Source organism: Sarcophilus harrisii, chromosome 3 (genome assembly GCF_902635505.1).
Source record: "Sarcophilus harrisii chromosome 3, mSarHar1.11, whole genome shotgun sequence".
In the NCBI taxonomy this organism is placed as follows: domain Eukaryota; kingdom Metazoa; phylum Chordata; class Mammalia; order Dasyuromorphia; family Dasyuridae; genus Sarcophilus; species Sarcophilus harrisii.
In genome coordinates, this window is record NC_045428.1 from 45,296,900 (window position 1) to 45,314,840 (window position 17,941).

The following is a 17,941-nucleotide window of genomic DNA, read 5'->3' on the forward strand; positions in this document are numbered from 1 at the left end:
ACAATGCACACTGTTGGGGTACTTGGTCTGGGAGGGGACAAATGAATACCGTTTGAGTCTGAGGAAACAACAGCAACAAGCAACTCTCACCCTTATGAGTAAAACGTTGCTTCCATTAAATGGCCAGGAAGTACCCCACGCTCCTGAACAATCTCTGGAAATATTTTCTCCATTACTCTTCAGTGCAAAAGGGTCCTAATTTACACAAACGGGGATGTTACCGTTAAGACATAAGGCAGTTTTGGGAAGTGGTGCAATATAAAAACACAATAAACACAAGGACCATCACTATTCAATTTAGTTTGCGCAAATGGGGGCGGAAGGGAGGGAGTCCTGAGCAAAACAAAAGCAAAAGTTAGAGTTATTCAACTTCTAAAACTGCATGGAACACCTGTGAGTTGCACCTCCAGAGTGTGTCTGCCTCTCTGGTGAAGTCAGATTCTGACTTAAAATCTGACTCTACAATATCACCTTAGAGTTTCTGAAAATCCACAAAAGAGATTATCATAGCTGCAAGAGTGATTAAAAGCCGGGTGTGGAGAGAACCTTACTAAGAATGGAGTGCATTAGAAGATGATTATTAGGTGCTGCAGGGGAATATTTAAAATTCTGCAAAATGACAAGACGGGGGACAAGTGTGAAGAATTCGGGCAACATTCTCTGAGCCCTTGGGGCACCCTTCCAGGATGTGGGAGGTTTCACCTTCTAAATTATATTACTCCTCCAGAAGTGTAAATACAATTTTCTCTTTAATTTCAGTGGGCTCTAGATTCAGGCTATATCAAACTCACACACGGAAAGTATGAAATCCTCCTTTAAGTAACTCCCGGCCTTCTGCTTAGTTAAGTCAGCCAAAGGTCAGCTACTATACGCAACAGGGATGTTCCTTTTCAAAAGCACTCTCCTATTTCCTCTTACTCTCCCTCATCCTACTCCACCCCCCATTAAAAAAAAAAATTCATCCCTCATATTCCAATAAGAGGCTAAGAATGTCACTGTTATATGAACCTCCGTGACGAACTCAAGTCCGTTTTCTTAGGCATCTGTTGGGAAATGAAGTATAGGTCTTTGCAAGTGGGATACCAGTCGGGTGGCAGAAAAGGAAATTGTTAAAATGCCCGCAAGAGGCACAGAGGTATTTAGTAGTTGTGACTAGGAGTGGGAGGTGCTTTAAGGAGATGGGGGGAGATGAAGAAAGAAAGAAAAATAAAGACAGAAAGGAAGGAAGGAAGGAAAGAAAGACAGAAAGGAAGGAAGGAAGGAAAGAAAGAAAGAAGGAAAGAAGGAAGGAAGGAAGGAAGGAAGGAAGGAAGGAAGGAAGGAAGGAAGGAAGGAAGGAAGGAAGGAAGGAAGGAAGGAAGGAAAGAAGGAAGGAAGGAAGGAAGGGAGAGAAAAATAATTGTCCGAGACGTGGAGTGCACATTCAATATGGATTTAATTTGTCTGGCTTCAGTTCGAAATCATGAAATAGCTATAGCCTAAGTAAAGTTAAAAAAGGACAGATTCGATGGAAAACGAACGAGAGCGGGGCGAAAGGGAAACACTGCTTTCCAACCTTACACCACTCTTCGCTGACCTTTGCAGCCTGCCTCCTGCGTGTTGCTTCTGTTTGCTCCCCAGAGTTCAGACACTAATATACAGTAGTTGAGTATTCTCCGATGGTGGACCAAGACTTGGTTGGGGCAAGTCCGTTCAAAACAAGTAAAACTTCGTACACACACTCGGACACGGACACACACCCACAAGCACGCCAGCACTACGTTTCCTCCTGTGAAGAAATTGTAACTTACCCATGCCTTTCTAGATTTCGGGAAAGATTCCCAGCAGCTGTGTGTAGTATGAGAGACCCCGCAGAATCTCACTGGAGACTGAAAGTTACAAGGGGGTGGGAAACAAGGAGGGCCGAGGGGGAGAGGGAGTGCTTTAGCCCGGTTTTGTTTTTATTATTGTTTTCTCCTCCACCACCCCTCACTCCCTCTTTTTTTTTTTGGGGGGGGACGCATATCAAAGGCTCACACCCTCTGCTCGCCACTCAAACAAAGCTCCCGCAGGATTTTGGGAAGCCGGGCAGTGCCCCCATTCGCACACAGCGACTGCAGGCCAAGCTTCCAGCTCAGGCGCCAGGCATCCAGGAGCGAGGGCACACGAAGGGTTAACGGTGGGCTGGTGATGGGGTGGGGGTGGAAATTAGGGGCTGGAAGGAGAGCACACCTTCTAGCCAGTGGGATTTTGTAAACAAACGCGTTACCACGGCTGGCCGCAAACACTTGGCCGCCGGGAGAACTGAACAGAAAGCTGATCTTATCGCAGCAAGATCAGATGCCTTGCTTGTTGGCACACTGAAGCCACTTTCTCTCTCCTCTTGCCCCCTCCTTTTTCCCAAACCTCCTCCCAAGATCACAAGGTTGAATTGGACAGTCGTCCTTTGGAAAATGTTAGAGAAATAAACTATTCTTTTTTTCTACCTCCCTTTTTTTTAAACCATCAGTTGGTGGATACCCTGCAGTTTTCTTCTAAATATGCCCAGGTAGAGAACAATAGATATAAATCTGAGAAGGGGGACAAGTGATCAGAAAAGGGGTTTCCTGCAAGAGCCACACTTTAGTTGCTAGTTGGAGGAAGCATGGAAGTGTTTGCACACCCATCTTAAAAACTATGGTCAGATACCCCTGAAGTGCTCTGTGTAAGTTGGGTTATTTTTGTTTGTTTGTTTGTTTGGGGGGGGGGGGGTTCCTAAGAGACTCTGAGGGAAGCCAAAGAAAAAAAAATCCTCCTAATCATGGACAGGTCTCCTTTAGTCCCTCTGACTTGAAGTAGATTTTCAGTTTGCTAAAATAAACAGAGCTGTTCATAACAAATGTGGAAAGAAATTATGCTGCAGCAGAAATAGGAAAAGAGCCATTAGGAAATTGAGTTGGGTAGGGAAGGGAGAGGAGATGTAAAGGAGTAAGACCACTAGGCTAGGAACATCTTCATCTCAAGTCATTTTTACAGCTACCATTCATGCTGCATATTCTGACGAATGGGTTCTAAGGGACAGAGAAAGGTCAAGATGTATTTGGAGTTTCTCAGAAACAATGCCACTTTACCAAAAGGTTAAAAGCTTTAAGACTTTGGGATTGATCTTGAGCCTAGGTGAGTTTGGCAACAGATGGAGCCTGTTACAGCAGGGTTATGGAACTAGCGACAGTGACACTAAGTTCAGGAGCAGTGTAAACAGAGCAGGTGCCCCAGCATTAGCTTAGATGGCTTGGGAATAGGGTCTAAGGAGAGGAATGAAAAAAATAGCTCCTTCTCCTTCAATTGGGAACCAAAAGAAAGGGGAAAAAACAACAACAAAGAAAAACATCAGAAACTTCAGGCTTCCATCAGACATTTTCAGATTTCACCACAAATGATTTTGTCCCAAAGATTCCTAAACCATAAGGATGTAATTTTGTTAGTGGTCCATATTGATAGAGGAAAGCTTCTGTCCTTTGTTTAAAATTTTTGGAAAAACAAATAGAGGGATTCAAACGACTTTGAGGTTACACTTATTAGGTCTTGGAATTTCAGTATTAGCCATAAAATATCATGTGCCGTGTAGAATACAATTAAATTCACAAGTAGAAGAAAATCAGTAATCCAGGAAATTAACCCCTATCTCTTCCCACCAGACTCTTGGACTCTTTGCAGTCCCTCTGCCAGTAAAGTTTCCTCACATAACACTACAGAAAGCACGTTTTGGCTTAACAGAAAGAACTCAACTAGCAGATATGTGATCTGACAATTATTACTTGGGAAGGATCGAGTGAAAATCCTAAAGCATCCGTTAAATTAAACATGGTTTACAATTCCCTCCAAATCCACAAAAGGGGGGGGGGGGAGAGAGAGCTCGGAGAAGGAGGGCAAGGAACCAATAAGACAGAAGAGACAGATTGAGATAGAATGAGACTAAAAGAGAGAAAAGCCAGGAAAAGAGAAAGGGACAGAAAGAGACAAAGACAGACAGGGGCAGGACCTGATAGACATACAGACTGCATTTAACGGTTACATAGGCAAGCACCTAGAAAGAAAGTGAAAGACTAGCTGAAAACTATACCATTCCTCCCACAGGCACGAGTTAAGTCTGCAAGTGCTGGTAAAATCTAGAGGGCCTTCTAGGACCAAGGTTCTTAACCTTTTACGTGTCAGGTATTCCTTGGTCAGTCTGGGAAGCCTATGCATCCTTCTCAGAATAATGTTTTTGAATACATAAAATAAAATACATAGAAAGTATGAAGGAAAAAGTTATCCAATATATATTCATATTGTGAAAGAGATAGAGACAGACAGACAGACAGTAGATAGATAGATAGATAGATAGATAGATAAACCGGTGGATGGATAATAAATTTTAAATTCACGGAGTCTGAGTTAAGATCCCCTGTATCGAGGGAGTCTAAGAGAGTTGGCTAGAAGTCAAAGAGTGTAACCAATGCAACAATATTATGTAGCTCCTTGTTATTAATGTCACCATAACAAAAATGTCTTCCTTTGGAGAGAAAGGAGAAATGAGGAGAAAGTCATCAACGTTAACTTGCCCACCCCCCACTCCATCTCATGACCTTTAATAAAAAAACCGAATTCTAATCTAGTTGCTGGAGAGTCGAGCTATTTTCCAGCCCAACTGCTGCAGTCAGACGCCACTTAGGAGAACCTCTTGTTGTACACTTCCCCCGCCCCCCCAAACCCCCACCCGATTTGATTCTGCTTTTGCACATTGTCTGTTTCCGGGGCTTCAAGATTTCAGAGCCCACTCTGCCGGCTATTGTGATCTTACTTAAACCAGCGCTGTCTGAAAACAAACACGTGCATATTCCCCACCAAACTATTTTGGGAGCCAAGCCAGCAGCTTTCACATGATTTAGCCTCTGTGTGGTTACCTTCTCCAGACAGTGAGGAGGTGGGAAAGAATCATAAATATTCAACAGCACGTGGAGCCAGTGCTCGAGCTCGGGGAGGGCGCATGCGCGCTGTCTCCTCAGTCAAAGCTAAGCAGTGTGTGTACTTAAAAAGAGAGCAGCCTGTTTCATGTGTGGCATTGGGAACCCTTTCAGAAACCCTGGCAAGCTGATGCAGCAAGCAAACAGAAATTTTTTTTTCTCGAAACATGGTCCCTCTACATGTTTTCTAGGAATCATTTTGGGACAGTATATCGTCCCCATTGTCCATCTGCAGCTTCCTCCTCCCTTTACTCTTCGCAAGAAGAGAGGCAACATATTGTCAGCTAGGCAGGAAGAAAATTGGGGTTTGGCTTTCATTTTTTTCTAGGGGTTCCTCTCTCTCCTTTAACCTGAATGGAAATGTTCGCAGGAGAAACGTGCAAAAATTGTTTTGCTAAGATCTAAAGCTTTGTGATGACAGGAATCGGGATTTTAAAAACATGTAATCTCATATCATGATATATATGTATGTATCAACAGATGAGCAGATATTAGTGCGTGCTTTAGGTGTAAATGTGATAGAAAATAGCACACACTCAATAGTTCGTCCAGTGTCTGTGCTTATTTTTCCCTAAATACGTGCACTTAATATGTATACCCAACTATCGTCTGCAGCTAGATGCCATGTATGTTCACCTAGACATGTAAACAGACATAAGTCATCGGCTTCTCCATGACCAGACAGCAAATTTCCATAAAATATATCTAAAAGATAGTTAATTTGATTTATTATTCTTGAAAAATCCTGTCTCCGGTACCCGCGTCATCTGGAAACTTCGTGTTATTATACACTAACATTCTGAAGCCGAAGTAAATATTACAGATTGATGACAGAATCCAGCTTGCACGGTAAAAATAGTTCCTGGTTTGCCTCATCGTGTTTCTTGTTATTCGATAAGTGAGGCTGAACCGAGCAAGCTTGCAGAGTTCAAGGGAGAACTTTGCCTGGATTATATACGTTTTCATATATACATATATTTGGACTTTTTTCTTATTCCTTTTATAGATTAATAATTCGCTTTAAAAATAATTGCTGAATTGATCTATGAAAACTTTGGTAGCTTCAGTCGGATCATTTGCAAACGCTAGAGATGATGTCTGTGGTTGAAATTAAAAGAGCCCGGGCCACGCGTAAAGTGTATGCTGTTGGAGAAGTGCCTCTCGGTACTAAATAATATAGCTAAGAAAATTTGGCATTTTGTCTGATGATTTTTTTTTCAATGCAATAAGGACTTCATAGTATTCTAAAAGCATTCTGCTTCAAGTCGTTCAGAGGACCTACAACCTTTCCAAATACAGCGTATAGGCTTAGTCTATGGAATGCCAGTGTTAAGTTACGCTTTGAGTTCAAAACGGAGAGGGGGCGGAGAAGGGGAGACAACAGAAATTAGGGGTATGTGTTATACTTAGAGAAAAGGAATAATATATATATATATATATATATATATATATATATATATATATATTAATTTAGAAGCTTAAACTCCGAAAATAAACCTAGCCAAGCTGGCCCACTTACAAGGGCAGAGGCTTGAGGATGCCGGGGAGAAGGGTGAAAGCCAGGTACTCCCAACAGGCTTCATCATCATTGGCAACTAGTCAGGCCTCGGTGCCCCGCTGCCGCTGATCACATTGATACAATTACTTATCAGCTAATCTAAAATAGCGACTATTTTCAAGACGAAGTGGGAATATTAGCCACCATTCATTTCTTTTGGCCACTAAGAAAATAATTTTTATCTCTCCCTACAACTGTATGGGAGATTGTGAAATACTATTTTTTGAAGGTTGGGAAGGAGTGATAGGGTGGGTAAAGTGAAGAATATAGTCCAGTAAGATGAGGGCTTCTAGGGGTAGATTCAGCGGGCCAACCCTTTAAAAGTTTCAGGAAACTTCGCCAATAAAAAAAAAAAAATTTAAAAATCTAAATGCCAGGCCCAATATAGAAGGTTAGTGCTATTTTTATTGTCAGCTAAAAAAAAAAAAAAAAAAAAAATGATAAGCAGACAGGGCCGATTGAAAGGTTACATCTTTCTTTTGGAAGTGGCTTGCTTCTTAAAGGTTAACCTGAATGCTTGACTTTAAAAAAATGAAAATGATCAGCTGCAAACGCTTAAAGCAGTTGGGGGTGACTTTTGAAGAAGAAAACAAAGGGGACAGAATTATTTTTTTAAATTATTAAGTGCCACCCAATATGACATAGGTGTGTGCACTTATATGACTCTTCTATGAACCTAAACTTATGAGGGAGGACTCTCCGTACTTCATTTCCTCAACGGGCCTGCATCCATTTCATATTTTCCACGGACAGAATATAACTTTTAAAATACCCTGTTAGCGTTTCTAACAGACTAATGCATAAAAGGACAGCAGCAAACGTGTGCTAGGATACAGAGCCTTCCGCCTGAATCACAACCCACAACTACACAGGATACAAGCCATTTACAGACAGACTCTCCAGCTTCTGCGAAATAGAGTCGAGCATCATATTTTGCTGCTAACATTCATGTATTTCAAAACCTAATAGCCCATGAAGAAAAGTATGAAAAATATATCTCAAGAAACAGACATTAAAGGTAGGAACAAAATAATAGACAGCATTTAACTTTGAAATACCATTTTAGGTGGCCTAGATCATTAATATTGACGACTACGATGCAAAGGAGTTTTCGTATATGATATATCTGCTCCAAAAGTTTCTTTTCTCTGGTTGGATTATGTTAGATATTCAATAGGAAAATATAGATTCCTATCGTCCCCTTCTCCCACCCCCCCACCCCCGCTTAATCTCAAATACTTAAAATAGCTATTCATTTCTGCAGAACACTAGCTAATATTGAAATTAGTAAGTAGACATCATTTACCTTTTTTCTTCCTCCAATAAAAAAAATTCCAACTTCCTAATTTGATCTATGTGGTAGTAGCGGTGCTGGACTTTTCCCCACCTCCCAATCTCCATTAAAAAAAAAAAAAAGTAGATAATAGAAACACAACAAAGAATAAACTGGTGATTTTCCATAATGGAGAAACGACCTTCCTTCAGAAATCTTTAACAGAATAATCCTAAAGGACATACTCTGGAAAAAAAAAGAGTCCTTTAAAACCAAGCATTAACCAAGTTACAATATTATCTATCTTTTGTATTAAACATCCTCAGACAGTTCTTATCCCTGGGGGGTGGGGGGGTAGAGAATGTTGATTGAGGTGTTATCTTTCCTACATCCCTCACCTACTTTTATTCTTATTTATACAATTATTAATTGTTAGGCAAACCGTCTGGAGTCCCTTCAGGTATTAGAATGGTAATCAATTTCAAACCCCCCACAGCCATTTGAGGGAGGCTTTTGGTGACATGAATTTCTTCAACTTGGAAAATTTTATTGTTGGGTCCCCACCGTTGGAACTCCTTTACATCTCTCCCAACCCTGCAAGGTGGCGCTCTTTTCATTTAAAGGAAATATTAAGCTTATAATCAGAATAACATTTTTGATAAAGTAAAAGTAAACTTCATTAATGCCATAATTTCTACAGATCCACTAAGTATATACCCAGAGCTAGCATCTCTGTCCATTCAAATAAGATTTTTGTAATTCCCAAGTGATAAATGTGAATATAAAATATGAAAGAATAGCAAATTACAGGACTCTGTGTCTGTGTGTATGGGGGTGTTATGTTTAATAATCAACCAACATTTTGGAAAGAGTTGCCTTCTCCTTAGAGGAACTGGGCATCATCTTCAGAGATGGCAGACTTTGGGGTAGTTTTGCTTGCTTTCTCACAGTTAATATGCCTGCCTAGTGACTTGCTATACACATAATATTTCTTTAAAGAAGCTGTTAAAGTGTCATCTTGGTTTACTGGAAGGTCAGTTTCTGCACGTCACTCTATGACACACATATCACACGCACTCGCAGCTTTAGCCAAGCTCATGATTTGTGTTGTCTGTTGATATGTTGTCTGCTTAATGGGGCGATCATGCAAGCTACAACAAGGAACAAAGCCCAACAGTTCCAACAAGCGTAGCTAAGTTAGTGGAAGCAGTATAGCAAATCTATCAAACTTAACTGCGAGAGAGACAATCTGATTTAGAGAAAAGGCGTTCTGCCACAGTCATTAAGCACAAGTAATTTAGATTTTTTATATTGTCTCCTCATTTACAAATTTACTGTATCAACGCCAGCCAATGGAACGAATTTCTTAAGTAAATGAGAAATAAATAAAAGAGATAGAAAGATAATCAAATTACATAAAATAATTCTTCTCCCCTAGATTTATTTTTTGGAGGAAGCTAATAACACTGGCAAAATTATAGTAATAATAACATATCATAGGACGTAATTAATTTAAATTAACATCACGTTTTAAGGGATCGAAGGAAAATGTCTTTATGGACATTCACTTCTGCACAAAGAAGGGCCCATGGAAAACCATGAATCTACATCATGTAAATTAGTTATGGCCATAAATGTTTTCATTTAAAAACAGCAACTTAAAATATGATATTGTAAATCTCCTGATATGTTTTACCCGAATTAATTTAATTTGGGGGCAGTGTGACGCTAGCCTGAGAGTTCATTTGCAGTGGGGATAGTATGGAAAAGCTTCTCGGCTTCCACAATTCACCCACATTAATATTTATGTAGCATATGCAATCTATTTCTGCTATTTTTATGGTTGTTATTCTATGTCTGCAAAGGTCATTTAAATTATACTGCGGCCGAAAATTTGTTTCATAAATTTTGATATAAATACTAATTACACACTATCCTCGTGCCAGCAGGGACTCTTTCCTGGATGACATTTATATAGAGAACACCGTCGCTGCCTTCCTAGTGACAGAAGGGAGAGCGGTTTAAAAAAAAAAAAAAGAAAAGAAAAGAAAAGAAAAGAAAGAAAAAAGAAAACAAACAAACAAAACTGAGTTTTCGCGGCCGATACTAAAGAGAGTTTAAGTTGTAGCAGGTTGGTTTGGGAGCACAAGAAAGTCCTACCACGGTTAATGAGATTTAAGAATCTTTAATAAGGTACGAAATGTTACCAAACAGTTCTGTAAACTAAATTTTACATACGAGTTCTTCTATCCATAAATATTGAATATCTGTAACATGTATAACCGGCCCTTTACATGCGGATAAATATGGAAATTAGGAAGTATATACATTATGTTGTTGTATTTGCCAAAAGCAATGGACAGATATAGTTTATATCTTTTTTTTTTAATATCACTTTACATAAACAAATGTAACAGTTTGACACGCAGAGAGATCCAGGCTTGTACTATACGAATTCTTGACAGGACTGTAACAACATTTTACTGCACTACTTAGACTGGACTTTGGGACGAAATGTTTGCACTTTATACAAAAAAAGCACATTAATATCAATAATATTCTGTTAGGTTGACGTTTAGACTGTAATCATACAAAGGAATTCACATTGTGGTACACATTTACTAGAACATTCTTGCCATTCAGTACAAATAGTTGAATTTCTGCCTCCCCACCCCCCTCCCCCTTCATACCCTGGCCACCCCTCCCCCTCCCCCCTCCCCCACATAAATGCAAAGACCACAATTCCACAGATTCCCCCCTCCCTCTTCAACTGTGATATAACTATTTACAAAATCAAACAGTACATTTTATGCTAATAGTTCTGTATTTACAGAAGAAAAAAGGCCGATGTCCTAAAAGCCCCATCAAATTCAAACCTGGAATCATCAGCCCTAAGAGTTGACATTTGGTCAGGCAACTCTCTCCTGCTTTCTCCTACCCCTTAACTATCAAGCCATTGCCCAGAAACACAATTAATTAAAAAAAAAAAAATGTTTGATTCTTCATGTTATGCACTCCTGGGTCTACTGGCAGCTTTTAAAAATTAAGATTATGGGGGCTTGTGTGTATGATTCTGTTTTGATTCGCAGTGTTCCTTAATTTTTGTGGAGTCTTTTAAATAGGGTTTTGTTTTTGTATTTTTTTCTGTTTTGTTTTTAAACGTACCATTCGTTAAAATTTGACGAGAGCGTGCTGTGACCAGACGTGTGATGGACTGCTGAAGAGGATGGAGAAAGGGAGCTCGTAGTCTGGTTTTCAGTGGAAGGAGACACGATGGTGGGTGGGGTAGAAGATTCGTAACCTGAACTGGCGGCTGGAGAAGGCTGCGATCCCTGGGAAGAGGATTCGTGGACCTACGGAAATAAAGCATTGTTTTTAAGGCTATAAAAAATAATAAATGGCCTCATCATTGTTTCCTTATCACACTGCCCCCCCCACCTTCGTATTCTCCCTCCTTTCCTTTTCTGTAAGTTGGATCCCCAGATCTCCTAGGCAGTAATAAGTAGGAAAGAATATAGTCCAAGCTCAGATAGAACCGAGATTCTGCAAGCAGCCTTCTAGTTCCGCCGAGGATATTAGATAGGATTTGGCCCCTTGGCTGACTGGATAGGAAGGTAAATACGGTCGGGGGACGAACAAAAGAAAGAGGACCTGAGGGGTTTGGATTGAAAAGAAAACCCCACGGCTTCCTCCCTTAGCTACAGAGCTTGGCCATTGAATGAACACTCCAGGAAAACAGTCAACTTAGAAGGAGCCCAGGGAGTGCAACTATCTTAGCGGCAAAAGGTTTCCAACTAAAATATATAAAATCTAGACAGGTCTGGCTTTAAGAAATAGCTATCTACTTCTCCACCACCCTCGCCGAGAAAAGAAACAAAAACAAAAACAGTTTTTTCTAGAATTAAAAAAAAAAAATACAATACACCGGCCCATTTTGCCCTTCACTTTCCCATCCACAATGCCCCAGACCTCTAAAAGTAACAATTCTTTGGCGTTTCCGTCTTCTCTAGTTAAATGGAAGAACTGGGACTCGTCCTTATTGACAAAAGATAACCTAGAGGGAGAAGAGAGTCGAAGCGATCCCGGGACTGCGAGAGTGCAGCTATTACCTTCATGTGTTTTCTGAGTGAGCTCGGATGGGTGTAGGACTTATCACACATTTTGCAGAGATAAGGTTTATCAGAAGTATGCACATGCATGTGCTTTTTGCGGTCGCTGCTATTTGCAAATCGCCTGTCACAGCCTTCGAATTCACACTTAAATGGTTTTTCACCTAGTATGGGGGGAGGGGAAAGGATTGATTAGAAAGACTGTACCTGATTTATTAAATAATTTACAAAATAAAGAGAAAACATCAAGTATAACTTTGCAACTTAAAATTGGTTTTTCTGAGGTTTCTGAGGTTCTAAGGTTCTGAGGTTCATTATTATCTTTTTGCTGTTTTGCTTTTGCTTCTGTTTTCTTCCTTTATTTAATCTCAGTTCCTCTGTGACCCTTTTATAGAAAAGTATTTCATTTGCAGGGTTTCTTTAATTGCTTTCTTTCTTTTTTTTTAAGCTCCCTGTTCCAGACTGGAACCTCCAGCTACTCATTAGGTTCTGGGAGATACAGAAGGTGTTCTAGGTTTCTCTATGGGCTCTTATTATCTAATTTTCCGCTTTTATGGCTGGTTCTCGTGATGTTTTACTCCCCTCCCCTTACTATCTTTCCCCTCCCCCCCCCCACCTCCCACCCTTCCACGCGCCCAGAACACATATTTTATAACGCAATATCACGAAATGTTTCTGCGATTCCTTCACTTAGAGACTTTGAGTGCAAAGTTGACAAGAGTCGATCTCAGCCGCGGTTGGAGTGAAGGATAACCCAATAACCTAAATCCCACACTCTGAGTACAGCCTGAAGGAAAAAGGACGGCCCAGCAACACCTGCCCTAGAACTGATCAGCGATTTTAAGAGTGTGTAACTATTCTCTTACCTACTGGCCCATGGGTTATTAGAAACGACGGGCATGTTCGATTCAGGGCCCATTGACATCTCTCCCAACACCGTTTTATAAAATACACATTCATTCAAGGTTTTCACTAAACTCCGAACCCAGTTTAAAAAGGGATCCGAGAGAAAAGGTCTTTTAAAATACGTATGGAGCTATAGATATTTCTCAAAGATCTCAAATCTCTCTGCTTATTTCTTTCTCCCTTGCCTCACTGTTTCAGCAGCCTTTACCCTCCTCCGTTTCTTTAGTATTTAGCTCTTTGGCAAATCCCTCCTCTGAAGAGAGAAAGGGTTTTTTTTTTTTTTTTTTTTTGGAGGGGAGAATCTCAGAAACTATTTTTTTTTTAATTTTCTCTTTAAGGCAGCTTTTTCAAATGCATTCAGACTAAGAGAAAAAGGCATCGAACACACACTAGCTGCTCGTTTTTAATTGTATTTTCGATTCCCCGTTCCCTCCTTTTAAAAATCTTTCCTAATCTCTTAGTAACTTCTTTCCTACCCCCCATCCCCACCCTGCGTGTACACACACACACACACACACACACACACACACACAGCCTTCGGTGCCTGCGTGCTAGGATCTTGGCCGGAGCCTTGCTCCCCGCACGGCCCTCCCAAACATCTCGACCAAACGGGGATATTCCGTTCTTGGGGTTTGTGTTACTGTACCTGTGTGAGTTCTTTTGTGAATCTTTAAATTCTCTGATCGGGCAAACACTTTCCCACAGCCAGGAAAGGGACAGGGGAAGGGCTTTTCCCCCGTGTGGACTCGGATGTGGTTTACAAGTTTGTATTTGGCTTTGAAAGGTTTCCCCTCTCTCGGACACTCTTCCCAGAAGCAGATGTGATTGGACTGCTCCGGGCCGCCAACGTGCTCCACCGTGACATGAGTTACCAACTCGTGCATGGTGCTGAAAGTTTTGTTGCAGGACTTTTTGGGGTTGGACAACTGCTCGGGCTCAATCCACTTACAGATGAGTTCCTGTTTGATGGGTTGCCGCATGTAGCGAAAAAAGGCCCCCGCCCCGTGGTGGGCAGCCATGTTCATGTTCATGTGCCCGTAGCCGTGTAGCTGGGTGGAAGCGTAGTGCTCCGAGCGCGGGCTGGTGACCTGGCCGTACTGATCAGGCCGCCCGTACATGTCCCCGGAGAAGCCCAGGCGCATCTGTCCGTTCACTACATTGGGCGAAGCGTGGCCGGCCGCCTGCTCATGAAGCCCCGGGAAAAGAAGGTGGCCCGCGGCGTCGGTGTGCCCGTGGGGCCCGGCAAAGCCGCCCGCAGCGGCCGAGGCGAAGAGGCTGTGCTGCGCGCTGGCCGCCGCCTCGCCGAAGCCCCGGTTGCGGAACAGAAAGTCCCGGGTCGAGTTGAAAGCGGCACTCGAGTACGAACTGACATGGGTCGGGTGGTGATGGTGGCCCAGGGCGGCTGCGGCCGCGTAGCCGGGAGCCTGCGAGGTGAAGGCGGTCTGGCCGGCCGAGGCCAGCTCGTGGGTGCTGGGGTTAATTTTAAAGGCTCCCATGCCGTCGGCGAAGGGGTTGATGCCCAAGCCCACCTCTCTGTCCGTCACATCGCCTGCGGAGTGGTGGCGAGACGTTCCGAAGGTAGTCACCCCGATGGCGGGATACTGGGGTCCGGCGTCCAGAAGCATCTTCGCCTTCGGCCAGCCCCAGCCTCCCCCGCCCCCCCACCCTCACCTCGTAAGGGGGAAAAAAAAGAGGAGGAGAAATAGGAGAAGGAGGGGGGGGCAACACCTCGGAAAGTCAACCAGCAATCACCACCCCGAACTCGAGAAAAAACCAAAAATCTCCTTCCCCACCCTCCGACCCCCCACCCCCCCTCCAAAAAAAAATAGCCACGAAAATAGAGCAAAGCAGAATAGGGCAGAGCAGGAGACAAATGTCAACTTGCCGCGGCCACCGTCAAGAAAAGGCACGGAAAAATACCAAAAAATAAAAAGAATAAATAAAAATTAAAACGAACCAGAAAAAAATCGGCACCCTGCCCCACCCCGCCCCCCAAAAGAAGCCCCCGAAGCCTCAGCCCAGGCTGCTGCTTCCTCCTCCTCCTCCTCCTCCTCTTCCTCCTCCTCCTCCTCCGCCTCCGCCTCCGCCGCCGCCGCAGCCGCCGCCGCTGAGTTAGACTTTCTTTCGGGTTAGTCTCCGGCGCGGGAGGCCCAAGTCAAGGCTGCCTGCAAAAAAGCATGGAGCTCAGCAGCCCCCCAAAAAACTTGCTCCCGTATTTTTTGCATATAGGAATGTAAGTGGAAGAGATATTTCTCTCTCCTGAGCTTCCCACCACTCTCCTCTCTCTCTCTCTCTCTCTCTCTCTCTCTCTCTCTCTCTCTCTCTCTCTCTCTCTCTCTCCCGACTCGACTCTCTTTCTCTCTCTGTCTCTCTCTCTCTTTTTTTTTTTTTTGCTTTTTGGAAAAAAAGGCGCAAATCATGCACAATATTGTCTTTTGCGGTTTATCTTCCTGGGGAGAAACTTTCACCTCCTCAGCCGGGCGGTGAGCGCGAGACTGATAGCGGCAATCATTCCTGCAGATAAATGAATTGAAAAGACGACACCGTCCCCCCCTTGATGAATGGGAGAAGGGGGAGGAGTCACGTGCGGAGCAACGTGGGCCGGGATTGGTCCCGCTGAGCTCCCCCCTTCCCCTGCTGCCTCTCCAACTAAGGGCGCGCAAAGCTCCAGCTCTCCTCTGATTGGCCCACCCAGCTCATCAATCCCAGGTATTGTAAAGAGCTTGACATCCCCTTTTGACAAACAGGGCTTCCAGGAGTAGCAACTTTTTTTTTAGCCAAATTTTTTTCCCCTCTTCTCACGGAAAAAAAAAAAAAAAAAAAAAAGAAAAGAAATCTTTCCATAGATCCCTTTCTTTCTTGCCCTCTTCTCTCTCACACACACTCTCTCTTTTTTCTTTTCTAGAAACCTGCTCCTTGATGATTATTTCATGATCAGGGTAATGATGATGATGATGTGATGATGGGGAACATGATGGTAAACATTGCTAAGGCACTTCCAGAATGCCCAGATTCAGCAACTTTCTTTTCTTCCTTCCTTTCTCTTTTTTCTTTAAGACTAGCTAAAGAGCCTTTTGTTATTTGCTCCTTTTGAAGTTTTTTTTTTCCTTTCCCCTTGCCTTGTCCCCCTCCTTGTTTATAATTTAAGATCTCAAGAGCACATGTTCACTTCACTTTCTCTTTACAAGAGACGTGATTTCTCGGGGGTAACTAACTGACTGGCTCATTCCATCAGTTTTCTGAAATAAATCACGCATCCTGTGCCCATCAGAACGCAGGTGGGTGAAAGGTCTTAACTTTCTAGGTTTTTTATGGTGTTTTTTTTTTTTAAGTTGTGGTTATTTTTCTTTTCACTTTTCTATTCTTGTTTTGTTTTCTCTCTCTTTTTTCTTTTTTTTTTTTCCTATCTCTCTCCATTGCCACTCCCACCCCCAAACCCTTTTGAAGCTGGGTCTCATTCATTCAGGTAAAACTGTAAATTTTCCAAAGCTTCATTGTTCCTTTAGGCTGCATAAAGCTTTCCAATGATCTCCGAATACTTTTTTTTTTTGTATTTAAAATCCTCGATAGATAGGACCAATGTAAATTTTCTGACATTCAAACCTTTTCTAGTTCACAAATCAGTCACCCTTGTCACAGTTATTGAAATTCCTCAACTCGCCACACCAGGACGGTGGAAAAAGCAGGCGGTGTCTTTGTTGCTGAGCAGGCTTTTGATCGCCAGAGAAAATTTACTTACCTTCAGATGAGTGAGCAGAAAAAGAAATAACACTCCCTTTGATTTAGTTAGGAAAATGCAGACATTTGGATTCAGTGCAAACATACAACACTTGGTTGTTTTCTAGATACAGCCCTCGATTAACCTGTCTTTCCCCAGCTCAAAGTCTATTGAAAAACTGCGGATAGTTTCTTTTTGTTCTTGCTACAAAGAGCCATTGACTATATATTAAAATGATTGTTGAAAGGTATAAGTATGGTACTTAAAAGCAGAAAAATCTTTGTGACTCAGTCAATTAAACTCAGAAACATTTGTACATTCGAAAAATACTAAGCATTAAAATAAGACCGCATTCTTCTGAACATATCTCCCTATATATTTTTCTTAAATATAACATAGTTTATTTACAAAGTCGTCTGCATATTCATTAGGTCTAATTATTTTCTAGTAACGAAAACACCAATAGCCAAGAGTCGGAATCCTTCCATTTAGCCTTTGTGTCGCACTTCATTTGGCTCTTTTGCAGCGGAATCTGAGCCCTAAACTCGCATTTCGAAACAAAGAAACTTTAACTCATCCTTTGAAAGGGAGCCTGTTAGGAAAGCCTCCCTTGCAGGTACAAAGAAGAAAATGAAAATATGTGTGATTTGCACGCCTGCTTCTAAAGACTGCGAAATCAAGGGTAAGCCTCTGCCAATGTCCGATTTGTATTTCCTTTTATTGTTTTTTTCTTCCCCCCCCCCCCCCAAATGCGATGTTAGAGGCTTGGCTTGGCGAGATGTTATTTAGGAAGTCTTTCTTAAGGTTTCCCAAAGGACCTATGGTTCAGCCCAAGGCTTTTGTAGACAGGACGGCTTAATATCGTCTGAGATTACCTGATGGCAAGTTGACCCATGTGGTGAGGCTGAAATAGCAGCTCCAGAAATCAAATGTAATGTCTATAGCAACAAGTCTACATCTCTGCAACCCATTGTCACTTTCAGAGAGAAACAGACACCCACTGACCGAAACAGGGCATGGTGGTAAGAAGTGAGGGGAGGGAAGGAGGGGTGGCTCCATAAGATTTTGTGGTGAATATATGTATATGTATATACATACATGTCTATATACATACATATGTAAGAACCATGTAGAGGATTTTTTTTTTCCTGTTTCAAATGCAAGTTTGAAAACATTCCATCCCAGATATATAAAGACTTCAGAAAGAAATGTCCCTTTGAGTTGTGCCCTTTCTCTAGAGAAATGCTTCAGGAAATAGCTAGGACAAAAATCGAATCCAAATGTCCTTGCCTTTAAAGGAGGGGTGGGGTGAGATGGAGATGGTAGGGGGAGGTGGGAGAGGGATAGGAAAAAAAAATCTTTAAAAAAAGAGAGAGAGAGAGAGAGAGAGAGAGAGAGAGAGAGAGAGGAGAG

At 42.1% G+C, this 17,941-nt stretch overlaps 1 protein-coding gene and 1 long non-coding RNA gene across 2 annotated transcripts in view; both read right to left on the minus strand.

Moving 5' to 3' along the window:
- LOC116422211 overlaps positions 1-4,249 on the minus strand; it is a 36,838-nt gene extending 32,589 nt beyond the window's left edge. The window contains exon 1 of the long non-coding RNA XR_004232774.1: positions 1,791-4,249. This is a non-coding gene — a long non-coding RNA (uncharacterized LOC116422211). The remainder of the gene's footprint in view (positions 1-1,790) is intronic.
- Positions 4,250-9,964: 5,715 nt separating this feature from the next.
- On the minus strand, positions 9,965-14,495 carry ZIC1 (Zic family member 1). The gene is made up of 3 exons (XM_031957796.1): positions 13,457-14,495; positions 11,905-12,068; positions 9,965-11,148 (listed from the first exon to the last, which is right to left on the minus strand). Exons 1-3 carry the CDS (start codon positions 14,433-14,435, stop codon positions 10,951-10,953), a joined length of 1,341 nt encoding a protein of 446 aa, XP_031813656.1. The 5' UTR covers positions 14,436-14,495; the 3' UTR covers positions 9,965-10,950.
- Between the last annotated feature and the right edge of the window lie 3,446 nt (positions 14,496-17,941).